The sequence below is a fragment of the Pelodiscus sinensis genome, chromosome 1 (genome assembly GCF_052426305.1).
Source record: "Pelodiscus sinensis isolate ZL-2025 chromosome 1, ASM5242630v1, whole genome shotgun sequence".
NCBI lineage: Eukaryota > Metazoa > Chordata > Testudines > Trionychidae > Pelodiscus > Pelodiscus sinensis.
Genome location: NC_143052.1, coordinates 358,815,764 through 358,842,730, shown reverse-complemented (window position 1 = coordinate 358,842,730; position 26,967 = coordinate 358,815,764). Strand labels below are relative to the sequence as shown.

The following is a 26,967-nucleotide window of genomic DNA, read 5'->3' as shown; positions in this document are numbered from 1 at the left end:
CCATAACAGCGAGGGGACTTGGAGTAAGCCCAATTATCACCTGTAATACCATTAACTCACAAACATCCCACTCTCCCTACCTTTAATATCATCAATTCACAGACACTTACCTTCCTTCCTCCCCCTTCCCTCCCCCCCGCATCCCCCTTCTGTTCTGCAATGTGATTTGTCCTTTTCATATTTGTTCATTTTTTTAATTGTATCCTTTGGTATATATGGTTGTGACTACTTTCTTCCACTATTTGATCTGAGGAAGTGGGTCTGGCCCACGAAAGCTCATCATCTAATAAACCATCTTGTTAGTCTTTAAAGTGCTACATTGTCCTGCATTTTGCTTCTGTTGACAGAGGCTTTGTCGACAGATACTGTTGACAAAGCGTCTGTCGACAAAGAGCGTCTAGACTACAGCTAGTTCTGTCGACAAAGCAAGCCACTTTGTCGACATGAGAGTGTAGACGCAAAGGACAATGTTGATGCAATAACTCCTTCGGTTGACAGAGCTCTGTCGACAAAAGGCGTTATTCCTCGTAGAATGAGGCTTACTACTGTCGACAAAAGAGCCGCGTTCTGTCGATCTTATGTCAACAGAATGCAGCGGAAGTGTAGACGCAGGTATAGTTTTGTTGACAAAAGGCCACTTTTGTCAACAAAACCCTGGAGTCTAGACACACCCTATAGTCCAACGGGTGTGGCAGGATTCATAGGTTCTGTTTGTCATCCTGCCACTCAATCTCTGTGCGACCCTGGCCAATTCTTGTCTCCCTTTGCTCACCTATATCAATGTGAGCAATGGGCATTTTTTCCTGGTGACACATTTGCTTTGGGCAGATACAAGGTATCAGGGCCTAATGAGACCTTGGCCTTACCACTAGCTTTCTTCCTAATCAACGATAATCGTTTAATAGACACAAATACACAAAGCAGCCAAGTCCCCTGTGACTCAGCTCAGAGCCCAGGAGTTCTCAGCTCCCTTTGGGGAGGGCCCTTAATTACTCTTTACTCCTAAGGCTGCATAAATAGCTCAGCAGCATAGAAAGGGTGCTCTGCAGCCTGTCTGCATCTAGATGCTGCTTCTCCGCTACATGCTGAGTGAACCCCACTGGGATTGCACAGAGCTGTTTTATAAACAATGCCCACAACAGTCTTGGCTCTCGGCGCGGGACGCTGCTGCAGGCACTGGGCTGAGAGAGGTGCGGGACGCGGCTGCCTGAGGGGGTTCCCAGGGAAGACTCGTCCCTCTCAGCACTCACAGGTACCAGCTCTGGCTGAGACACTCCCCTTCTTAACCCACTTAATACAACGTAGGAATGAGGACATAGCCTGTGGCCCTCTCTGCCCTGCCCAGCCATTAACATGCGAGGGCCACAGGAGGTGACTCCAGAACCACTGGCCAAAATCTCTCTCCTTTCTGTGCACCCCCACCTGCCCTGACTGGTGTCTTCCAGCCTCAATGTGGCTGCATTTCCGTGGCACGGAGGATCTTCCCTTATAAAACATGTTAGTAGATACACATTACAAGGCCACATTCTGGGATTGCAGCCTCTATATTGCACAGGCCCAGATGAGGCAAAAGTCTGCTTTGATAAGACCTAGGAAAGGACCTCAGGAGCCATCTGTGGGTTCTGTTCACCCCCACCTGCCCTGGCAGATGGACTCCAGCCTCAGCGTGGTTGCATTTCAGTGGCACAAGGATCCTTCCTGGTACCTCCCCCTCTCGCCTGTTAGGGCTCAGGCAGCTAATGGAGGGAAGGGATGTTATCTGGCTTTTATCTGCTGGAAAGTGTGGATGTGTTAGGGCTTCTCACTAGAACAATTTTAAGAATTTTTCACATGGGCAAGACATCTGTACCACTGCTCATGCATCCACACATTCAATTGCCTTTTATTTTTTTGGCAATAACAAAGAATACAGAGTCCATCAACCTAGTTCCTAACTCTTGGGGAATAAGGTTACCTACACTGGGGGAGGAACACTGCTGTTGGTGTGAATAGCACTTTGAAAGTGTCCCAGTAGCATTTTAAGGGTAGAAAAAGCCTGATGCACATCCTCTACAAAGGCATCTTTTCCGAATCTTCGGATATGGGAAGGAGGAGAACCCACTACTTCCATTTGTAGATGGTAACAACAGTTAAATCGCCCTCCTTGCTAAATTTGGCCCTTATTTCAAGATAGAATTGTTTGACTTCACCAGCCAATTATTAGGCCTGTATTGTACTTTCTCGGCTACACTACACAGTACATTAGTACCCACTGTTTCCTCCCCAGGAAAGTCTCTCTCAATGATATTTTTGATACGATAAATAGATGAAGTTCTTTCGGCCTCTCACTGTCCATAATTTCCTCCAGCCTCCTATTACTTTTTGTGGCTCTTTTCAGCACCCTTTCCAATTTTTCAACATCCTTTTTGATACGTGAACCCCGGAATTGGAAATTGTCAATTTCACTCCTTCCCGTGCTGCTATTCACCACTGCCTTGTTTATTCATCCAATGATCAGAGCAGCCCTTTTAGGAGGTCACATTGGGTGACCCACAGTGACTCCTAAAACCTCCTTAGGGTGTGATGCTTTATGCCATTTGGATGACTTGTTATGATGGTATGAATATCAATACCGAAAAATGGCAATGAGTAGTGTCATATAAGGACATACGAATGACCACACTGGGTGAGATCAAAGGTCCATCCAGCCCAGTATCTTGTCTGCGGATAGTGGCCAATGCCAGATACCCCAGAGGAAGAGAACAGAACAGATAATCCTCACCCCTCCTGTTACCCGTTCCCAGCCTCTGACAAACAGAGGCTAGGAACACCCTCCCTGAACATCCTGGCTAGTAGCCATTGATGGACCTAACCTTCATGAATTTATCCAGCCCTTTTTTGAACCCTGTTAAATCCTGGTCTTCACAACATCCTCTGGCAAGGAGTTCCACAGGTTGGTTGTACGCTGCATGAAGAAATACTTTCTTTGGTTTGTTTAAAAGATGCTGCGTATTAATTTCATTTGTGACCCCTAGTTCTTGTGTTACGGGAAGAAGTAAATAACCTTTCCTTATTCACTTTCTCCATAACGATCATGTTTTGATAGTCTCCTCCTCAGTCTCCTCTTTTCTAAGCTGAAAAGTCCCAGTCTTTTAAATCTTTCTTCATATAGGACCCATTCCAAACCTCTCATCATTTTTGTTGCCCTTTCCTGATCCTTTTCCAATGTCACACAGGCCATGTAAGGTATGTGAAAAAAATGTATTAACTTTGTATGTAGGGTTTGAATGTGAATGTCTGTATTTCAAAACGTGTTTTATGTTACACCCCTGGACAGTTTGCCATCATGACTATCTAGCCTGCTTGATGGCTCATTAAGGACAATCAAATATTCAACTGACCTAAGGCTTGTTTAACATGCGGGGGGGGGGGGGGGTTGCTGCTTCATTGCATACTTCTGTTTCTGAATTAGATATGTGGTTGACTTCTCAGTTCATAACACAGGTTCATATCTCTAAGGCTCTAGTGTAGATGCTATTTAATATCCTTTGACTACTAGGGGACTGGAAGGTATTTCATTTCATTTCAGTATGTGATAGGAGTACATCACACTATTCCTTTGCAAATACTTAACCATCCTGGGTACATCTACACTGCACACTTATTTCGAAATAGCACATCTATACTACAGAGAAGCCTCAAAATTAGTCTGAGGCAGGCTTAGCTAATCTGGATGCGCTACCTCGATTTAGAGCCTCAGAAGGCGCTGAGGAATAATTAGTCTCAATGGCCGTGGGGAGGAGCTATTTCGAAATAGCAGCAATGGAGCGTCCACACTACAGCTATTTTCAAATAGCTATTTCAGAGCGGGCATTATTTCTCATAGAATGAGGTTCACAGATGTCCAAATAAGCCGTTCATTATTTCAAATCTATTTTGAAATAACAGAATTGCTCTGTAGACGCTCGCATTGTTATTTCAGAATAACAGCCCTTATTCGGAAATAACGCCGCTGCGTAGACAGACCCCCCGACAGTTGGGAAGTTTTTCCTAATGTCCAACATAAGACCAGCCATACTGGGCCATAGCAAAAGTCCGTCTAACTCAGTGTCCTGTACCTTCCAGAATGAGGTTTCCATTTTTTGCAACAGTGTCCACTGTTGACTCATATTTAGCTTGTGCTCCACTATCAACCCTAGATCCTTCCTAGACAGTCATGTCTGTTTTGTATGTGTGAAACTGATTGTTCCTTCCTCAGTGGAGTACATTGCATTTGCCTTATGGAATTTCATCCTATTTACCTCAGACGATTTCTCCAGTTTGCTCCAATCATTCTGAATTCTAATCGTACCCTCCAAAGCACTTGCAACCCATCCTAGCTTTGTATTATCCACAAACATTATAAGTGTACTTTCTATGCCATTATTGGAAGTCTTGATGAAGACACTGAACACAACTGATCCTGAAACTGATCCCTGCAGAACCCCACTTGCTGTGCCCTTTCTGCATGATTGTGAATCATTGATAATTACAATCTGGAAATAGTATCAGAGGGGTAGCCGTGTTCGTCTGAATCTGCAAAAGCAGCAAGGAGTCCTGTGGTAGGACTCAGAGACACAGGACTCCTCACCGAATCTGGAAATAGTTATCCAACAATATATGCACCCACTGTATAGTAGCCCCATCTAGGTTGTATTCCCTTAATTTATTCATAGGGAGGTCATGCAAGACTGTATCAATTGCCTAACTATGTATACCATCTCTACCACTTACCCCTTATCCACAAGGCTTGCTAGTCTATCAAGGAAAAGTATCAAATTAATTTAACATGATTTTTCTAAACAAATCCGTGCTTTTAGTTATCACCTTATTATGCTCTAGGGCTGTGTCTAGACTGGCATGATTTTCCGCAAATGCTTTTTGCGCAAAAGCGCTTTTTGCGGAAAAGTCTTAGTGACAATCTAGACGCGGTTTTGCGCAAGAAAGCCCCGATCGCCATTTTCACCATCGGGGCTTTTTTGCACAAAACAGTTTTTACCTGTTTACACTGGCCCTCTTGCGCAAAAGCATTTGCGCAAGAGAGCTTATCCCTGAGCGGGAGCATCATAGTATTTGCGCAAGAACATTGACAATCTTACATTAGCTCGTCAGTGTTCTTGCGCAAATTCAAGAGGCCAGTGTAGACAGCTGGCAAGTTTTTCCGCAAAAGCAACTGCTTTTGCAGAAAAACTTGCCAGTCTAGATGCAGCCTAGAAGTTTGCAACTGGATTCCTTGATTATTGGTCCCATTGTCTTTTCTGGTACAGATGTAAAGCTGATTGCTCTGTATTTTCCACAGTTCTCCTTATGGAGCTGCTACCAATGATGCCCAAATGTATTCCCTGAGTTCCTAGTTAGGATGTTCCCCTGGCACATTTCTTGGGAAAAGTTTGGTTTTTTCCACTCTATGATTTTGATCAACAGGGTGAATGGGACTCTGTAGGGTAGGTTTCATTGTCGTCAGGAGCACTAAAGCGTATCCATGCTCTTGTATTCTTCTGGTGATAATTAACTCTTCCCAAACCACAATCTGTAGGACTCAGAGCCACTTAAGGTACCGTACAATATGGAATTGGTACTTTTATCATCAGTCTTCAATATTCTTTTATTGGAATAATGACAAAGATATTTTTCAGTTTGTGAAGCATGACCAAAGGGCTTCAAACCATGAGAACAGCCTCCAGTAATACAGGTAGTGTCTCATATTCACATTTTTCTCTCCATTCAGGCATTTGTATTGTGACCACAAGCCTGGATCTTGGACACATACAGGAAGTCAGAGCAAAAGACGGTCCATGTAGGAGACACAGTTCTGCCCCAGAGTTCAACAGTGTCTCTCCTACTCCATGTTGGATTCAAATAAAACAGACTTTAACAACCCCTCTACTTTCATCCTTCTGGGGATTCCTGGTCTGGAGGAGTCCCATGTCTGGATCTCCATTCCCTTCTGCACCATGTACGTCATAGCCATCTTGGGGAACTTCACCATCCTGTTCATTGTGAAGACAGAGCCGAGGCTCCATGAGCCCATGTACTATTTCCTCTGCATGCTGGCTGTCAGTGACCTGGTCCTCTCCACCTCAATCCTGCCCAAAATGTTGAGCATTTTCTGGTTGAATTCCAGGGTGATCAATTTCGGTGCCTGTCTTTCCCAGATGTATTTCATTCACTGTTCTTCGCTGATGGGATCTGGGATATTCGTGGCCATGGCGTTGGATCGCTACGTGGCCATCTGCCACCCCCTGAGACATTCGACCATCCTGACAAACTGTGTTGTGGCCAAGATCGGCCTGGCCGTGGTGCTGCGTGGCAGCATAGTGTCACTGCCCTCACCCTTCCTAGCAAGACAGTGGCCATACTGCAGAACCAACATCATTGCCCATTCGTACTGTGAACACATCGCAGTGCTGAAGCTGGCCTGCGCTGACATCCGCATCGCTAGTTACTATGGGCTCTTTATGGCATTCATGGTGACTGGTCTGGATGTGTTTTTTATCATTATGTCATATACACAAATTCTCAAGGCCATCTTCCGCCTCCCCACAAAGGATGCCCGAATCAAGACATTTGGGACCTGCAGCTCCCACCTCTGTGTTATTTTAGTTGCCTACGTCCCAGCTCTCTTCTCCGTTATCACGCACCGATTTGGCCAGAACATACCCCTGCATATCCATATTCTCATTGCCAATGTGTATCTGGTGGTGCCCCCCATGCTCCACCCCATCATCTATGGGGTGAGGACCAAGCAGATCCGGGACAGGTTGCATCTCATCTTTAATCAGAAAAGGGCGTGAGGTTTGCTCGTGGTGCTCTGGGTCTGACGCTGAATTCTCTCCAGACCCTTCCCTGAATCACTGACTGGACAGTCAAAGACATTAAGTCCTTTCCTCGTCTTACTGTGCTGTGTTAGTGCGACAAACTATGAACTGGTCAATGGCAGTACGTCATAACCTTTGTAATGGTGATACCTGGACCCCCCCAAATGTCTTAGAACATAAGAACGTGAAATCGGCCTTACTGGGTCAGACCAAAGGTCCATCTAGCCCAGTATCCTGTCTGCCGACAGTGGCCAGCACCAGGTGCCCCAGAGAGGGTAGACCGAAGACCATGATCAAGCGATTTGTCTCCTGCCATCCCTCTCCAGCCTCTGACAGACAGAGGCCAAGGACACCATTTTATCTCCTGGCTAATAGCCTTTTATGGACCTAACCTCCATGAAATTATCTAGCTTCTCTTTAAACTCTATTATAGTCCTAGCCTTCACAGCCTCCTCTGGCAAGGAGTTCCACAGGTTGACTACATGCTGTGTGAAAAAGAACTTTCTTTTATTCGTTTTAAACCTGCTACCCATTAATTTCGTTTGGTGTCCTCTAGTTCTTCTATTATGGGAACTAATAAATAACTTTTCTTTATTCACCCTCTCCACACCACTCATGATTTTATAGACCTCTATCATATCCCCCCTCAGGCTCCTCTTTTCTAAACTGAAAAGTCCCAGTCGCTTTAACCTCTCTTCATATGGGACCCGTTCCAAACCCCTAATCATTTTAGTTGCCCTTTTCTGAACCTTTTCTAAGGCCAAAATATCTTTTTTGAGGTGAGGAGACCACATCTGTACACAGTATTCAAGATGTGGGCGTACCATAGTTTTATACAGGGGCAGTAAGATATTCTGGGTCTTATTTTCTATCCCTTTCCTAATAATTCCTAGCATCCTATTTGCCTTCCCTTACTGCTCCTCTTTTATCATCCTCAGCCTTTTTTCTTCATATTTTCACCAAGGCCCTGCTCTTGTAATTTACTCCTTGTTTCCCCTTCCTGTGTCACTCACTGGAGTCTTTTCCCCTTTCTTCTCCCACCCCTGACTTCAAGGGGCCAATCACAGATGTTTGTGGTAATGGCAACTGTAACTGTGAATTCAGGGGCTGCTTAGTCACTGGGAAACTCTAGATTTTGGTAGATAACTTAGCAGTTAGCTCTCAGGTACATTAGCAATTAGCGCTCAGGTACATTACAGCTCATTGCTATATAAATACAAATAAAATAAATACATGTAAGATACCCTCAGCTCTCACACTAACAGGTTCTGACCAGTTTTGTGGCAAGGCACTTCATGGACACTGGTTAGGGTGAAAAAATTAATAGATATTCTTACTTTGCTACTAACGTTCTGAAGAGAAAGACCCTGGCATGCGTCCTAGGTTCTCTCCTAGCTGTGAGAGGGTAGCAGGGTCTAGTGGGTTACAGCAGGAAAGCAGAAAGATGTAGGGTCTATACAAAACATCAGAATGACCATGCTGGGTAAAACCAAAGGTGCATCTAGCCCAGCGCCATGTCGCCGACAGCGTCAACACCACATGCGTCAGAGGGAGTGAGCGGAACACAGCCGCCATTAAGAGATTCCAGCTCTCTTGCCCTCTGCCTGCTCATGGCCATGGAGGCCGCGCACACCTACACTTCACCCCTAGTTCCTTCATCTGAAGTGGGCTGTTTCCAGGAGCGCCCATGATACCATCGACAGGTTTGGTGGGTCTCTAAGGTGCTGCGGGACCGCCCGTTGTTTTTCATGTTTTCCCGGTTACAGACTAATCGTTTCCCCCTCGGACGCCCTAGTTCTTCTGTGATGTGCAAGAGGAAACGGCATCTCCGTGTTCAGTGTCCCCATTGCTCAGAGCTGTCCTTACCGCTCCCCAGCCCACTGAAGTTAGCCCTTTCCTGCCCCACGCACCCTGTCGGATCACTCTCTGCATTTGGACGGGGTGCGAGGAGGCCTGTGGGGGCGGGGCTGAGGGCAGACGGCAGGCCCTGGCGGGTGCAGGTTGGACATGTGAGGGGGCTCAGGGCAGGGGTGGGGGGAGATGGGCTGGGCATTATGGGGGAGGACTTCCCGCGGGGACAGAGGTGTCGCTGCGGTGCAGGTGCTGGGGTGGGGCCCTGGGGCGCTTTCTGGCTCCAGCATCTTCCATGGGCAGTGGGGAGGGGCATTCCTGCGCTCCAGCCTGGGGGGGAGGGGTAGCAGAATTCCTGCCCTGCCATTCCTGAGGGGCCAGGACGCTTTCCGCATGGGGTAGGGCAGGGCCACTTTCCTCACCACTGGGACATGTTAGAGTGGGGACGAGGCTGCCCCAACTTTCACACCACAGTCATTCACTAGTAAACCACACGATGAGCAAACCCCACAGGATTTTGGGCACTACAGGGATCTTTTGCTTGGGTACAAGAAGCGTTGTTGCAGAGAGAATGGGGAAGCCAAAACAACACCCCTTAAGGAAGAGTGAGCAAAAGAGAAAGAAAGAGAGAGAAGCAACCAGCTTAACAATGAAAGTGATTTATTTCTGAGTAGTGAATAGAGATCAAACAGTTACAATATTAAATCTAAATTGAAACTGATTACAAATGTTAGGTAACCATATAACAGTTTACACAGGGCAGGGTCAGGAGGCTATGCTTAGAGAGATAGTTGATGAGAGAGAGAAAGAGAGAGACCTCACCACTCCATGGAGCTTGCACTGAGAGGGGTTCCCAGATGATGATGGGAGCCGGGGGTCCAGAGGGCAGGAGACAAGCAGGACAGAGCCCCCAGCATGATCATACAGGAGATGAAGAAGTCTCAATGGAACTGATGCAGTTTAAGTCCAGGTATCAGAACAGTTTTCTTGGGGCAAGGAGAGGAGTTTTTATAGGGATAGTTCAAAGAGAAAGAGGAGAGACAATAGAGACTGATCACACCTGGTTATGGGTGATGTTCCTTGAAGGAGCTCACAATGCAACTAGGCAGTTTGAGTATTTTAGATGTCAATAGGATCGTTACTAGAATTGGTCTGATAATGACTAATTTGGGTGTGAGCAGGCCTGGGTTCATTAGCATCTGGAGCAGGGATTTCCCATCAGGCAGTGCTTCTCTGCTTTCGGTGTCCCATAGTTCAGTGTGGTTCCTGCCTTGGAAGAGCTGCTCTCCATTCTGTATGCTAATGAGATGTCCCTCTGTTCCATCTTTAATGCAAATGAGGCTGGGGTGTTTCCTTAATTGTATCCCCCTTGTCTGAAGCAGCTAGGTGTGTCTTCCCCGGCCTTTTCTTTGCTTTGTCTTTGATTCTAGCAGAGGCCTGAGGGAGGGGGATGGTTTCCCATGAATGTCACTCCCTGACTCCCCAAGAGCACAAGGCTGACAGGTGACCATGTTCTGGTTCCCCAAGAATCACAGAGCTGGTGGGTAACACCTGGCTTGCCAAGATCCAGCTCCTGAGGCTTGGGGCTCCCACCCCAGCATCGGGGAGCCCATGCTGGCGATCCATCCCTCCACCACCCCACTCCACGTAACATCTCTTAGCCTGAGCCCCTGTAGGCTCTGGTGTGCGAGGGGAATGGGGGAGTGTCGTTCTCCTTCTCCATCAGGGGCAACGTCAGTGAGGGTTGGGGTTTTATTGTTTTTGGGGAGGGGGGTTGTTTTATTTTCTTCTCACTTGTCTGCAGCCCCCGACTCATTGTCCTGTAGGTCAGCAGCTCCGACCCAAAAAGTTCCTCACCCCAGCTCTAGAGCATCCCTGGGTGCTACAGGCCCCCTCCAGCAGTAACAACAGGGATCTGAAAGCTAAAAAAAAGTCACACAAAGATCTCTGCCCTCAGGACTTTGTAGCTGAACGTTGCGGCCCACAAGCTGCACCTCCCCTGCTCCCAACCTTCAGCTTTCCTCATGTGGCTTCCTGACATCCCTCGGCTCCTGACGGGCCTGTTGGCACCAGTGCTGAGTCCGCCCAGCCCTCAATACGGGCTCCCGGTCAGGCTGTGGCAGCTCTCAGCCCAGGTCCAGAGCAGAGGGAACCCAGCTGTTGGGGGAGGGAACTAGGGCAGAATTATTGAGTGACAGGGAAGGAGACTAGTGGAGCGAACTTGAGGGGATGGACCTTAGAAGGCAAGGGGAGCAAGGGGGCAGGGCCTAGAGGGAACAGCAAGGGAAGGGGTGGGCAATCACGGTCCATTTATTAGCAGTAAGAAGGTCACAATCTTACGTGTTACTGAGTTGTGCACAGACCAATTCCCCAACTTTCCTGCTGACACAGCACGGTGAAGGGTTTCAATGGGCCCCTCACCATCCAGGAAATGACTTAGTGAGAAGAACCAAACTGTGTGTCCCTAGCCAGCTCTGCACGGAGCAGGGTCTGAGAGCCAGAGCACCAGGAGAAAACTTTAGGTTCTTTTAAGACTCAAGAGCCAGAGCAGCCGGTCCCGGATTTGCTTGGTCCTCACGCCGTAGATGACGGGGTTTAGCATGGGGGGCACCAAGAGGTAAATGTTGGCAAAGAAAATGTGGAAAGGCAGGGCCACGCTGTGGCCAAACCGGTGCATGAGAGAAGTGAAGATCATTGGGATGTAAAATGTTACGATGGCGCAGAGGTGGGAGCTGCAAGTCCCAAAAGTCTTGAGCCGGGCGTCCTTCATAGGGAGTCTGAAGATGGCCCTGAGGATCAGGGTATAGGACATGGCAATGAAAATCACATCCAGTCCATGGACACCGAGGAGCACAGAGAGGCCGTAGTAATTACTGATGGTGACGTCAGCGCAGGCCAACTTCACCACGGCCATGTGCTCACAGTATATGTGGGGGATGATGTTGGTTCTGCAATAAGGCCGCAGACTTGCGAGGATGGGATAGGGCATTACGAGCACGCTGCCACGAAACATCATGGCTAGGCCAGTCTTGACCACCATGGTGTTTGTCAGGATGGTGGAATGTCTCAGGGGATCACAGATGGCCACGTAGCGATCAAATGCCATGGCCACAAAGATCCCAGACTCTGTTGATGAAACACAATGAATGAAGAACATCTGGGTGAGGCAGGCACTGAAATTGATTGCCCTAGAATTGAACCAGAAGATGCTCAGCATTTTGGGAAGGACGGACGTAGAGAGGACTAAGTCGATGACGGCCAGCATGCAGAGGAAATAGTACATGGGCTCATGGAGGCTCGGCTCTGTTTTCACAATGAACAGGATGGTGATGTTCCCCAAGATGGCTATGATGTACATGGCACAGAAGGGGATGGAGATCCAGACATGGGCTGTCTCCAGGCCAGGAATGCCCCGCAAGATGAAGGTGGAGGGGTTGGTGAAGATGGTTGTGTTGGAATCTGACATGGAGGCAGCGAGACTGGGTCCAAATCTGAGGCAGAACAAAGTCTCCTGCATGTACCGTACGTTTCTCTGACTTCCTGTGTGTCCCTAGAGTCTCAGGTGATAGTTACCGTAGAAATACCTGTATGGGAAGACAATGTTAATAGGAGATTCTACAAACTGCGGGACATTCTCATGGGGTAAGCAGAATGATTGCTCCTCACACACTTAAAACGGCTATTTTCATTATTAAGAAAAATGAATAATAAAAAACTGACCCTAAGAATTCCATGTTTGATAGCACTTCATGAGCCAATAGATACTGCTGTTTATGACCCATTGTTCCCTAATAACTTGTATTCCTGGCTAGAGACTCCATCCTGTAGGGAGTTCCCCATTCCTTTGGTTGCTTAAAATCAGAGTGAAACAAAAATCAAAATGTCTGTCACCACGTAGAATCATAGAACGATACAGTACAAAAGCTGGAAGGTAATTTGAGGGGTCATCACGTCCATTCCTCTGCTTTTGTGAAAGAGCCAAGCTCTGTCGACCCTGTTCTTAAACATCTCCAGTGATAGAGATTCCACCATCTCCCCAGGCAACTTATTTCAGTGTTTAACCACCGTGACAATTTGGAAGACTTTTTTATGTCCAACCTTGAGTTCCCGAGTTGCAATGTAAGCCCATTGCTTCTTGTCCTGTCACCGCAGGCTAAGGAGAAAAAATGTTTTTCCCTTTTCCCTGCGACAACACCCTTTTAGGTACTTGAACACTGCTATCATATCCCCTTTCATTCAAACTTAAAACCAAAAACTTTCAGTCTTTCTTCATAGCTCATGTTTTCTAGACCTTTAAAAATTTTTGATGCTCTACTCTGGACCTTTACCAGTTTGTACATATGTTTCTTGTAATGTGGTGCCCAGAACTGGACACAATACTCCAGTTAAGACCGTAATCAGCACAGAGTAGAGGGAAAAAATTACAGCCTGTTAATCAATCCCAGAATGGTGTTTGCATGCTTTTTTTTTTTGCTTTTGCTTTTTTTTTTTGCAACAGTGTCAAACACTTGGCTCATATTTAGATTGTGGTCCACTGTGACCCTTAGATCCCTTCCTAGACAGTCACTTCCCATTCTGTATGTGTGAAATGGATTGCTCCTTCCTTAGGCTCTGCCGGGGCGGGGGGAGATACACAAATTGCAAACCACAATTGCGTACCTTTTTCTGCTTGTTTTTTCAGAAGAGGCTTTTCCAACACTGGGCCAAATTTTGGAAAAACCTCCTCTTTCAGAACATCCCTTATTCCTCATAAAATGAGGAATACAGGGATGCCGAAAGAACACGCCTGCTTTCTTGGAAACTGTTCCGAAAAAGCGGACGTGTTCCCTGGACATGGCCAAGTTTTTCCAGGATACCTTCAGTATCCTGGAAAAACTCCGCAGTCTAGACATAGCTTAAATGGAGAACTTTGCATTTGTGCCTGTTGAATTTCATCCCATGTACTGCAAGATCATTTAGAATTTTGATCTTATCCTCCAAAGCACTCGCAGCCCTTCCCAGCTTAGTATCAACTGCAGGCTTTATAAGCATACTCTGTGCCATTATCTACATGGTTGATGAAAATATTGAGCAGAACTGGTCCCACAATTGATTCCTGCAGAACCCCACTTCACTGATATCTACTCTCTGAGAACTATTATCCAACAAGCTATGCACCCAAATCATTATAGTCCATTTACGTTGTATTTCTTTGGTTTGTTGATAAGGAGGTCATGCAAGACTGTATCAAATGCCTTACTAAAGTCTAGGTATACCACGTCCACCTTCTCCCTTATCCACAAAGCTTGTTATCTTGTCAAAGAAAGGTATCGGATTAGTTTGACACGATTTGTTCTTTATAAGTCTATGATGACTGTTACCGTTCACCTTATTATCTTCCATATGTTTGCAGATGAATTCCTTCATTACCTGCTCCATTATCTTCCCTGGCACAGAAATTAAAATGGCTGATCTGTAGTTTCATGGGTTACCTTAATTCCCTTTTTATAGATGGACACAATATTTGCCCCCTTTCAGTCTTTTGCAATCTGTTTTGCCTTCCATCACTTTTCAAAAATGACAGCTAATGACTCTGATACCTCCTCTATCAACTCCTTGAGTATTCTAGGATGCATTTCATCTGGCCCTGGTGACTTGAAGACATCTAACTTTCCTAAGTCATTTTTAACTTGTTCTTTTATTATTATTATTATTTTAACTTCCAAACTGACCCCATTCCCACTAGCATTCTGTCCCCACCAACCTTTTTGGTGCAAATAAAAAGAAAAGAGTCATTAAGCACCTCTGCCATTTCCACATTTCTCCCTCTCCACTAAGCAATGGGCTTCCCCTGTCCTTGGTCATCTTCTTGCCTGCAATGTACTTGTAGAATGTTTTCTTGTTCCTAATTATGTGTCTAGTGAGGCTGAGTTTGTTTCGTGGCATCACCTTTCTAATTTTGCCGCTACACACTTGTGTTATTTTGTGCTTTGGCCTAATTTCCACTTTTTATAGGACTCCTTTTTGGTTTTTAGATCATGTAAGATTTCCTGGCTAAGCCAGGGTGGTCTCTTGCCAGACTTCCTATCTCACCTGTGCAGTGAAATAGTTTTGCTTTTGAGCCTTTAATAACGCCAAATCTCTTCAGTTGTTTTTTCCTCTTCGTCTTGCTTCCCATGAGAACCTTACCTACCAGCCCCTATGTATGCGTGCATGGCTTTGAGGGGGCGGGAGTTAATATTCATCCTTGGTATTTGGAGTTTGTTTCGTGCCATCACCTTTTAATTTTCCCCCTAATTTCCACTTTTTATGGGACTACTTTTGGATTATAGATCGTTCAAGATCTCCTGATTAAGCCAAAGTGGTCTCTAGCCATACTCCCTGTCTTTCCTATGCCGTGCAATGATATGATAGGGGGAAACACCCCACCTAGAACAGACCTCAGAGGAAAGATCTGAGCATCATTGATACCAAATCCAGGAAACACCATTTGCGTTAGTGGCAACAACAAGGAAAAGGAGAGGGCTGGAGAGCAACCTGCTCTGGATATGTGCTTCGTTTTAGTCCCCTGTCTGTGGAAAAAATGCAGGAATTATAAAGAGGAGCTGTGAGACAGGCTAGGACCATGGGGGCGCTGCTGTAGACTGAAAGACTGTGGAATCTGGGATTGTTTAGAGAAATGTCAAAGAAAAGGTCTTTGATAAAGGAGATTATGAAGCTGATTACACACCGACTGCCAAAGGGAGAACAGTTCCCAGGAAGGAATTTCTATAGCCACTTAAGTATCAGAGGGGTAGCCGTGTTAGAAATTTCCACTACATGCATCTGACGAAGTGGGTCTTTGCCCACGAAAGCTTGTGCTCCTACACTTCAGTTAGTCTATAAGGTGCCACAGGACTCCTCGCCGCTATAGCCACTTAGTGCTTCAGAAGGCTAGTTCCCAAAAGCGAAGGGAAATTATCAGAAAAACGTATTCAGAGGAAAAAAAATCAGCTGATTTCTTGGAGACATTTGTTTTCATAGTAGAAGACACCACAATGAGGGAGGTCACACAACATGGACTACAACATGTCAAACTGCCTGAGCTCAGGAAAGCTGTGGTCAATGGGTGACTGTCAGCGAACAGGGCTGTTTCTAGCGGGGCTCTGCAGGGATCAGTTCCAGGCCTGGTGCGAGTCAGTATTCTCACCAGTGACCTGGAAGGAAAGAAAATCCCTGCCGGTAACACTTGTGGCTGACCCCAAAGTGGACAGAGTTCACGGTGATCCTCTCGGAACAGGGACTGCAGGACTCACCCCCAGACCCGGGCACTGTGCTATGGAACGCGGGGACCCCGAAAAGGATTCACGGGACATAGTGGGCTGATTGTGAGCCTCCAGTGCGATGCTGGGGCCAGAAGGGCTGATGTGATGCTGGCAGGCACAAAAAGGGGAATGGTGAGTTTGAAGAGGGGAAGGATTCCTGCCCTCGTGCTGTGTGCACCGGAGTTTAGATTGACACAGCCTCTGGGGGTGGATTTTTTTTTCTATTGACAGAAAAGAAAATGCAGTTTGTGGTTGGATTAACAGGGGCATGGAGTGGGAGGAGCTGATAGTATCCCCCTATTCAATGCATCTTAGGCCTCATCAAGGGTGCATCTAGACTGGCAAGATTTTGTACAAAAGTGGCCACTTTTGTGCAAAATCTTGCCGCCTGTCTACACTGGCCACGAGTATTTGTGCAAGAACACTGACTTTGTACTGCACAAAATCAGTGGTTGTTGCTCAAATACTCCGACGCTCCCGCTCAGGGATAAACCCTCTTGCGCAAGTTCATTTCTTGCGCAAGAAAGCCCAAGGGCTAAAATGGCCATTGGAGCGTTCTTGCACAAGAGAGCGTCTACACTGGCATGGATGCTTTTGCGCAAAAGCAAATCTTTTGCGCAAAGGCACATGCCAGTATAAAGGCTTTCTTGCGCAAATACTTTTACCGGAAAAACTTTTCCATTAAAAGTATTTGTGCAAAATCATGCCAGTCTAGACGCAGCCCTGGAGAACTGCATCCAATTTAAGTCATCCATTCCTAGGAAGGTTGCAAGAGTTCTGGAAATGATCCAGAGGCTCAGGAGAAAGACGATCCAAGGGATGGAGTACAGAGCATATGAGCAGACAAAGGAACCGAAAATGTTAAGTTTGGAAATAGACTGAAAAGGGCACACGACACTGTTCATCACATACTTGAAAACTGCCGTGGAAAACAAAAAGACGGAGAGAAGTTGCTGTGTCTTGCCGCAGAGAGCAGAGTAAGAGCTAACGGGTTCAAAACAACATTTGCAGAGTTAGAAGAAGTCTCAGGAAAATTGCTACCTGGAAGAACAGGAGGACAAAGGAAGAGATGCCTGGGCAGGATTCCCAAAGAAGGATCACCTCTCCTGGAAGGTACAGACACAGCAAATCTTGCATCTTGGCAGGGTGATCGTTATGGTCTTTCTTCCCCTGGCTCCATAGGCTCCCTTCGGGGGTAACTGGATGAAATGTAATGGCCTCTGATTTACGGCAGGTCTGACTGGTTGACCTAATTGTGACTTCTCGCCTTAAACTCTGTGAATCTCTTGCTAAAAAGGCAGATCGAAAGTTTACATTGATGCTGTCTCCTCGCAGGTGAACAAGGGACCATTCAATCACACTGAAAGACTGACTGTGTGACTGCAAGAGGAGGAGGTGACAATCTCTGGGCATTATCACACAACTGGCTCCTGAGAAATGCTCCCATCTTGGGTCTCTCTCCAAGGGGAGTTTTGTGGGGCGGTGGGGAGGGGTCTGATCATATTATGGGCCAGGGATACTTGAGGATATTTCTCACCTCTGGCAAGGGTCCTTACATGATTAATGTCTGAACAGAGCAGCAAGGGTCACAATCTTCCCGTCCCTCCCATCTCACCTACATAGCACTGGTGAGCTCCTCAGCAAGAGACAGGTACCTGTGAATTCTGAGATGGAAGAGTCTTCCCTGGGCATCCATTCCACCTCTCTCACCCCAGTGTCCGCGGCAGCATCTCACTTTGAGAGCAGACGCAAAAGCGTGCACTTTTTATAATAAGGCTCTGTCCAGGCCCTTAGTGGATTCTGTGCTAATTATCCAACTTTAGAAGTAAACCACAATTAAGGTACTTTCCCAGAGGGCAACTCCTGCTTTCTGTGCTAAGCCAGTGAGAAATTGCCTACTTTCTGTTTTTGTGATGATTCAATAATTATAGGTGATCATTAAGAAAGCCAGGGATAATGCTTATGTCTGCACAGGGTTTGCTACCTTGTGAATGCCCATGAGAGATGGCTAGAGAGCAGACACAGATCTGGAGGTAGAAGACTGAGGAGAGACATGAACACTTTCTTCAAGCACACGGAGCTGTCGCTCTTGACCAGAGTTCAGTAATTTTCAACAGTTGCTATCATAATAAATTAATGGAGATTGCCTGTCTCCTAGAACTGGAAGAGACCTTGAAAGGTCATTGACTCTAATTCCCTGCCTTCACAGCAGGACAAAGTACCCTCCCTGACAAATTTTTGCCTCAAATGGCCTCCGCAAGGATTGAACTCACAACCTTGGGTTTAGCAGACCAATGCTCAAAACACTGAGCTATTCCTCCCTCTGTATTGGGTAGCTCCTGTTCTTGAAGGATTGTAATAGACCAGGCCGGGCCTGGGCACCAGTGAGAGCGTCAGAGCAGAGCGAATTGCCCAAAACCAGGTCTACTTATAGCCCACGACTGGAGTCCTTTCCCATAAAGGCAACAAACCAGTCACAGCGAGCACTGCCAATCTGGCCAGCAGGAAGCCTCACAAGCACCCCAGTGTTCCCTGGGCCTCAATCAGACCAAGACCTTACACACAGGTGAGAGGTTATAAAACCAAATTGCACAACTCTGAACAGATCCTCCCAGTCCCGAAGGACCAGCCACAGACCCAGGTCAATTTAGGTCTTGGATCTTACCCACAAGAGCACACTGGGCCAGTCCTTTAGAATCTACAATCTGAAGGTGTATTAATAAAAGAAAGAAAAGGTTGAGAGTGTGATTGTTAAGAGAACACATCACGTACGTCAACCACCCAGTTCTTGGTGCAGGCTTTCAGCAGAGATGTTACAAACTGCCAGCTTATAAGTTCCTGGTATACACCCTGTGTCAGGATGGGTCAGCAATCCTTCTCTGCACTCTGTCTCTTGCAAGGCTGCATCTGGAATCAGGAGCAGGATTGAGGAGAACATGGAAGCAGCCTCATGGTACTTTTATATTCCTGGGCTGCGTCTAGACTGGCAAGTTTTTCCGCAAAACCAAGGGCTTTTGCGGAAAAACTTGCCAGCTGTCTACACTGGCCGCTTGAATTTGCGCAAGAACGCTGACGATCTCATGTAAGATTGTCAATGTTCTTGCGGAAATTCTATGCTGCTCCCGTTCGGGCAAAAGCCCTCTTGCACAAATGCTTTTGCACAAGAAGACCAGTGTAGACAACGCAGTATTGTTTTGCGCAAAAAAGCCCCGATGGCGAAAATGGCGATCGGGGCTTTCTTGTGCAAAACCACGTCTAGATTGGCACGGACGCTTTTCCGCAAAAAGTGCTTTTGCAGAAAAGCATCCATGCCAATCTAGACGCTCTTTTCCGAAAATGCTTTTAACAGAAATACTTTTCCGTTAGCGGCATTTGCGGAAAATCATGCCAGTCCAGACGTAGCCCTGGTGTCTCACAAACTAGAGCTGGTCACATGATCGAGTGACCTGTCCGTGTTTCACGTGCAAGTAGCCCCAACGCACTGGCTGGCCTGCATTTATTACAGACACAACTCTCAGGTGTATTGGCCGCTCCGAGAGCCATTGGCCATGAAGCAGGGCTAGTGAGCACAGGCCCTCCGCAGTTTGGCTCTATGTTATTACAGGTTCTAGTCCAATATGAATGGTTTATGGAAACCAGGCTCACCTAAAACAGGCTTCATCATTGCAAGGTTTATCCTAGAGCCATCAATATCCTCGCACTTGTTTATAAACTCAAGGTAAAATTTGGTAAGAACCGTAGCAGATTGGGTCTGCTTTTGCACCATTACCGCATGTCATGTGTCATGTGACCTTTCCCAGAGCTAAAGAAAATAGTAAACTTATCCATGTCAGCTCTAGCAACTGTCTGGAATCCAGTTAACATTGAGTTAATTTCCGTAGTGTAGGTATCTTGGTACGAAGACATGAAAACCAAATGTCGGCATGCCGCCGTTTCCCTTTTCCACACAGAATACCAGTTCTGGACTTCCCTTTCTCTTGTGACAAGTTTCAAAACTAGTTATAGGCATCAACAGGGAAATACGAGTATCAAGGCTTTTTCACATACAGTGGGTATGTCTAGACTGTATCCCCCTGTCGGCAGAGGGATGCAGATTAGGCAGGTCAACATTGCAAATGAGGCAGGGATTTAAATATCCCGTGCCTAATTTACATAAAAATGGCCTCCGCGTTTTGCCGACTCAGCACTTTGTCGGCAAAAAGCAACAGTTTAGAGGGGGATCTGTCGAGAAAGAAAGCCTTTTTCAACAGATCCCTTATGCCTCCTGCAAGGAGATTTACAGGATCTGTCGAAAAAGGCTTTCTTTCTCTACAGATCCCCCTCTAGACTGCTGCTTTTTGCTAACAAAGTGCTGAGTCGGCAAAACGTGGCGGCCATTTTTATGCAAATTAAGCACGGGATATTTAAATCTCTGCCTCATTTGCAGTGCCGACAGAGGGATGCAGTCTAGACATACCCAGTGTGTCCTTTGGTACATTTCTTAACGTGCTCCAGTTTTTCCAGAAGAGCATGCACACTGTATGGCTGTGTCTACACTGGGCCACTTATTCCGGAAAATCAGCCGCTTTTCCGGAATAAGCTGCGAACTGTCTATACTTGTTGCATAAATTGCAAGGTTTCGTCCCCTTGGAGGCTAGTCTGATTTACCCCAAGAAGAGAGTCACACTTTCAGGCTGGGTCCAACTCAAGTTTATTGGTTGCAACCAAGGTACGGCTAAGGAACTCAATGTTCAGATCAGAGCCGACGACCAACATCTCATAGGCAGGGGTTTTTATAGGGTTCACATCTTTCCTGGTTTAGGTGCCTTAACATGATAGGTTACTTCATCTTTGACATTTAGCATTCCTATAGGTCAGGTTAATTTTCCAAATGAGGTTAAATACAGTGCCTACTTGCTGAACAATGGGCAAGCCATACTTCCCTTTTTCCTTTCCTGCTTGAGCCGGTCACAAGTTTAAAGGATGTGGAATCTATCCATATCTGTACTTAACAGAAGACTGGTTTCACTTCCCCTCGTCTCCTTATTATAAGTTATTACCTGTGACAGGCCTTGACCTTTGTCATGTCTTACTCCTATACAAATAGCAAATATATCTAAGCATTAGCAATGTATGTATATTGTACGTGCCCCTCATAGGGGAATCAATGGCTCCGGGGGATTTGACTTCCCTTTTACACATCATACTGGCCCTTGAATTTCCGGAAAAGCAACGATGCTCTACTGTACAAAATCAGCCGCTATTCTGGAAAAACTATTCTGCTCCCGCTCAGGCATAAGTCCTTATACCGGAACACTGTTCCGGAAAAGGGCCAGTGTAGACAGCTCAGTAGTCTTTTCCGGAAAAAAGCCCCGATCGCGAAAATGGCGATTGGGGCTCTTTTCCAGAAAAGCGTCCGTGGCCAATGTAGACGCGCTTTTCCAGAAAAAGGGCTTTTCCGGAAAAGCAGTCTGCCAATGTAGATGCTCCTTTTCCGGAAAAACTGAAAGCGGAATAGTATTCCGTTTTAAGCAGTTCCAGAAATTCATGCCAGTGTAGACACAGCCTATATCTTTATAGATCTTGGCATCAGCAGCCCATTGATTACAGAAGTTAACACGAGCAATAAGAACAAATCTATTGCAATTGTACATTTCCAGCTCCTTTTGTAAGGCCACAACTTTGGCTCAGCACCATTGGAAGTTCTGACATTTCAGGGTTAAATTGCAGTTTTCCTTTGCACAAGCAAGTTTTTTCCTCCCCTCCTGCCCTCCACTTCCCCTGTGGGCTCAAATACTGAAGTGCCTTGCCTAACAGAGATAAAGGGCTGTTACGGCATGTCCCCACTACTCACAATGACCATGAAGTCTTCCTCCCCCAGTCAGTCAGGTACAAGTATCATCACAGACACTAATCTTTTCCTCTGCTTTCAGCAGAATTCTCCAGTTTGGTGTCTGTCTCAAACAGACAGGCTCCATTTTCTCTGGCCTGTTAGACTTACACATCTCTCATCCCTCCAGCACCCATTTCTGCTTCTACATGGAACCAGGTGTGAAGCCCTCTGAGAGATTACCAGTGTCTACAGTGTCTAGAGATGGGACATTGCCTGCCATCTTCCTGCATCCCACAGAGATTCTCCGTGCAGCCGTTCTGTTAGCTGCGCAGCCTTTCCTCCGAACCTGAGACAGAATCAGAGACACACAGGCTGTGTCTAGACTGACAAGTTTTTCCGCAAAATCAGAAGATTTTGCGGAAAAACTTGCCAGCTGTCTACAATGGCCACTTGAATTTCCGGAAAAGCACTGACGATCTCATGTGAAATCATCAGTGCTTTTCCGGAAATACTATGCTGCTCCCGTTCGGGCAAAAGTCTTTTTCCGAAAGACTTTTGCGCAAAAGGGCCAGTGTAGACAGCATAGTACTGTTTTCAGCAAAAAAGCCCTGATCACGAAAATGGCAGAAAAGCATCCTGCCAATCTAGATGTGCTTTTTCCGGAAATGCTTTTAACGGAAAAGTTTTCCATTACAAGCATTTTCGGAAAATCATGCCAGTGTAGACGTAGCCACACTGTCCTCTCCCAGAATCAAAATGGGAACTGAGATTGGGTTTTATAGCCTCTCACCAGTATGTGTGGTCTGAGTCTGATTGTGGCCCAGGGAAAGCTGGGGTGTCTGAGTGGTTTTGCTTGTGAGGTTTCCAGCTGGACAGCAGAGCTGAACCCTCGGCCTGCAGAATGCATACACACACCTCTTATTACCTTCCAGGACATAAGAATCAGATCATAGCCTCCAAAAGGTGCTTTTATTAACAAAACAAAAAGATGGAATTTGTAAAGCATACTAGGGTTGCTAGGTGCTATAAAGCAACTGAGAAAAGAACAATTTAAAGACAGAGAATTGCTTCCCTAGGATTCAGCTTTACTTACAGTATAGTGTGAAGTGGGGAGAGTATGGATTCAACACAGAGGAGTTTAACCAAACAACAAAACAAAGGAAGTAACCTGCTCACTGCTACCTAAAAACATTTCCTTTCTACTCACATATCCATATTTTAAAGGTCCAGTCCATTTCTCGGCGCGGGTATTCATTTTCTGGGCATGAATTGGTCTAACTATTTTTGAGCCCTGTTAAAGTCAAAGTCTTCACAGAATCCGCTAGCAAGGAGTTCCACAGGCCGACTGTGCACTGTGTAAAGAAAATCTTCCTTTACTTTGTTTTTAAACCTGTTATCAATTTCATTTGGTGACCCCTAGTTCCTATGTTATCTCCAGATCTGACATAATGTTACAGACCTCTCTCCTTAGTCTCCTCTTTTCTAAATTGAAAAGTCCCAATCATTTTAATCTCTCTTCATATGGCATCTGTTCCAAAGTCCTAATCGTTTTTGTTGCCTTTTTCTGAATCTTTTCCAATGCCAAGATACCTTTTTTGAGATGAGGTGACCCCATCTGTACACAGTATACAAAATATGGGCGTACCATGGATTTATGTAGAGGCAATAAGATATTCTTTGACTCATTATGTACCCCTTTCTTACAGATTCCTAACATTCTGTTTGCATTTTTGACTCCTGCTGCACATTGAATGGATGTTTTCAGAGAACTATCTGAAGTGGCACCAAGATGTCACTCTTGAGCAGTAATAGCTCATTTTAGTTGGGATTGGTCCTGCCTAGAGCAGGGGGCTGGACTTGACGACCTACTGAGGTGTCTTCCAGCCCCATGGTTCTATGATTCTATGATTAATCTCCATCATTTTGTATGTATAGATTTTGTACGTATACTTGGGATTATTTTCCCAATGTTCATAACCTCACATTTATCAATATTGAAATTCATTTGCCGTTTTGTTGCCCAATCACCTAGTTTTGTGAGCTCTTGACACTCTGATTTGGTCTTATCTGTCTTGAGAAGTTTAAACAAAAGACAGGACTATGCAGCACTTTAAAGACTAACAAGATGGTTTATTAGGTGATGAGCTTTCGTGGGCCAGACCCACTTCCTCAGATCAAATAGTGGAAGAAAATAGTCACAACCATATATACCAAAGGATACAATTAAAAAAATGATGAACAGATATGAAAAGGACAAATCAAATTTCAGAACAGAAGGGAGATGCGGGGGGAAGGTAAATGTTTGTGAGCTAATGGTATTAGAGGTGATAATTGGGGAAGCTATCTTTGTAATGGGTAAGTGGAAGTGGGTCTGAGGAAGTGGGTCTGGCCCACGAAAGCTCATCACCTAATAAACCATCTTGTTAGTCTTTAAAGTGCTACATAGTCCTGTATTTTGTTTCAGCTACACCAGACTAACACGGCTACGTTTCTATTGCTATTGAGAAGTTTAGTATCATCTGCAGATTTTGCCACCCCCGTGTTTACCTCTTTCTCTAGCTTGGTCCCAGACGAGAAAACTTTAAGTTCTTTTATGAGTAAAGAGCCAGAGGATCCTGTTCCGGATTTGGTTGGTCCTCACCCCATAGATGATGGGGTTTAGCATGGGGGGCACCAAGAGGTAAATGTTGGCAATGAGAATGTGGAAAGGCAGAGCCACCCTGTGGCCAAACCGGTGTATGAGGGAGGTAAAGATCATTGGGACATAAAATGTTAGGATGGCGCAGAGGTGGGAGCTGCAAGTCCCAAAAGTCTTGAGCCGGGCGTCCTTTGTGGGGAGGCTGAAAATAGCCCTAAGGATCTGGGTATAGGAAATGGCAATAAAAATAACATCTAGACCATGGACACAGAGCAACACAGAAAGGCCGTAGTAATTACTGATGGTGATGTCAGTGCAAGCCAACTCAACCACAGCCATGTGCTCGCAGTATGTATGGGGGATAATGTTGGTTCTGCAATATGACCACTGACTTGCAAGGAAGGGACAGGGCATTATGAGAATGTTGCCACGAAGCATCATGGCTAGACCAATCTTGGACACTGCAGCGTTTGTCAGGATGGAGGAATGTCTCAGTGGAACACAAATGGCCACGTAGCGATCCAACGCCATGGCCACGAAGATCCCAGACTCCATCATTGAGTAGCAGTCAATGAAGAACATCTGGGTGAGGCAGGCACTGAAACTGATCTCCCTGGAATTGAACCAGAAGATGCTCAGCATTTTGGGCAGGGTAGATGTAGACAGGACCAGGTCGGTGACGGCCAGCATGCAGAGGAAATAGTACATGGGCTCATGGAGGCTTGGATCTGTCTTCACAACAAATAGAATGGTGACGTTCCCCAAGATGGCAATGGCGTACATGGTGCAGAAGGGGATGGAGATCCAGACGTGGGCTGCCTCCAGGCCAGGAATTCCCAGCAGGATGAAGATGGAGGGGTTGATAAAGTCGGTTCTGTTGGAATCTGACATGGAGTCGGGAGAAGATGTCCAACCCTGAGGGAGAACAATGCTTCCGGAATGTTCAGTACATGCCACTGACTTCTTTATGTGCCCAACATCTAGGGAGATGGTCAGAGTACAAACACCTGGATGGAGAGACGATGTTAGTTGGAGTTAGTACGTGCACCGCTTATTGGCTGTTCTCATGAGGCAAGCCGATTGGTTATTCTTAACACACAGAAAATGACATTTTCATTATTTAGAAAAAAGTAATTATGAAAATCTGACCCTACTAATTCCCTATTTGACAGAGCTCCTTTAACCAATAACTCCTTTGTGTTCTTATGTGGGAAACATTCATAAACACCATCAGGAAAGTTGCATGTGGCTATTGTGTATCCCTCCTTGTTTCTTAATGCCTTGTGACCCAGGTTAGACAGCCATGCAGGAGAGGGTTCTCTGTTCACTCTGTTGCTTAAAATCACAGTGGAGGAGGAAACCCTTTTTAAAAACCTCCCGACTAGAACGGACTTTGGAGAAAAGATCTGGGCATCCCTGAGAGCAGCTCCATGGAACACCTGTTCATTCGCAATAGCGTGGAAAACCTAGACAAGGAAAGGGGTAGAGACGATGCCAGAGAGAGACATTTGAAGAGATCCGTCTATTGATCTTATCAAAAAGATGCTCAAGCAGATGCATTTATGGGGGGGAAACTATGGATACTAATATGCTCTCATCTAGTGTGGCAAGGCTAAGCTGGAAATTGAATCCAGACAAATTCCAGGTGGAAATAAGGAACAACTGTTTAGCCCTGATGCAGATCAACCATTGGAATCCATTGAAAATGGGCTTGGTCGATTCTCTAATTCCGTGTGTCTGCCGTCCCAGCCTGGTTGCATGTCTGTAGTGTCTCCTTAAGAGCTTGTCTACAAATAAAACACTACAGTGGCATTGCAGTGGTGCTTGAACATAGGCACCACTTACACCAGTGGTAGAGTCAGTAATCCACTTCACTGAGAGTCATTGGCGAGGTGGCTGGAAGAATTCTGTGTGGACCTCATGCTGTCTGCACTGTGTTTAGACTGACACAACTACATCTCTCTTTGGATTTTTTTTGCTACTGAAGGAAAAGCCAATGCAGTTTGGGGTGTGATTAACAGAGGCACAGAGTGCAAGTCATAGGAGGGGGTAACAGTCCTCTGCTCGGCACAGCTTAGGTCTCAGCTGGAGAACCGTGCCCACTTTGGCTCACCTATTCCTAGGAAGGTGGCAAGGGTTCTGGAAATGATCCAGAGGCAAAGACGATCCAAGGGGTGCAATACAAAGACTAGGAGCAGAAAAAAGAGCTGAGACGCTGAATTTGGAAACAAGGACATTGAGGAGACACTTTACACTTCTGCAGATACTTAAAAAGTTGGTGTAAAACAACAGCGATCGAGAAAACGAGTTCTTTTTTATCTCAAAGAGCATGACCACAGTTAGTAGACTTGAACAACAGCATTGCAAAGTTAGAAGAATTCTCAGGAGAAATGTGAACTCTAAGAACAGGGGGACAAAAGAAGAGATGCCTGGGAAGGGTTTCCAAAGAAGGATGAATAGTCACCTCTCCTGGCTGGTACAGACACAGCAAATTGTGCATCTTGGCAGGGTGTTACACGAGATGGCCTTTGTGTTCTCCTTAGTCTA

At 45.9% G+C, this 26,967-nt stretch overlaps 3 protein-coding genes across 3 annotated transcripts; 1 reads left to right on the top strand and 2 right to left on the bottom strand.

Annotated features, from left to right (window-relative positions):
* Positions 1 to 5,813: 5,813 nt before the first annotated feature.
* LOC102457680 (olfactory receptor 52P1-like) lies at positions 5,814 to 6,812 on the top strand. Its single transcript, XM_089775118.1, has one exon. It carries the CDS (start codon positions 5,865 to 5,867, stop codon positions 6,810 to 6,812), a length of 948 nt encoding a protein of 315 aa, XP_089631244.1. The 5' UTR covers positions 5,814 to 5,864.
* A 4,393-nt stretch (positions 6,813 to 11,205) lies between these two features.
* LOC102457433 (olfactory receptor 52M1-like) lies at positions 11,206 to 12,153 on the bottom strand. The gene has a single exon (XM_014570511.3). The coding sequence runs from the start codon at positions 12,151 to 12,153 to the stop codon at positions 11,206 to 11,208; it is 948 nt and encodes a 315-aa protein (XP_014425997.2).
* Positions 12,154 to 24,363: 12,210 nt separating this feature from the next.
* LOC102457186 (olfactory receptor 52M1-like) lies at positions 24,364 to 25,311 on the bottom strand. The gene has a single exon (XM_006117169.3). The coding sequence runs from the start codon at positions 25,309 to 25,311 to the stop codon at positions 24,364 to 24,366; it is 948 nt and encodes a 315-aa protein (XP_006117231.2).
* Positions 25,312 to 26,967: the final 1,656 nt, after the last annotated feature.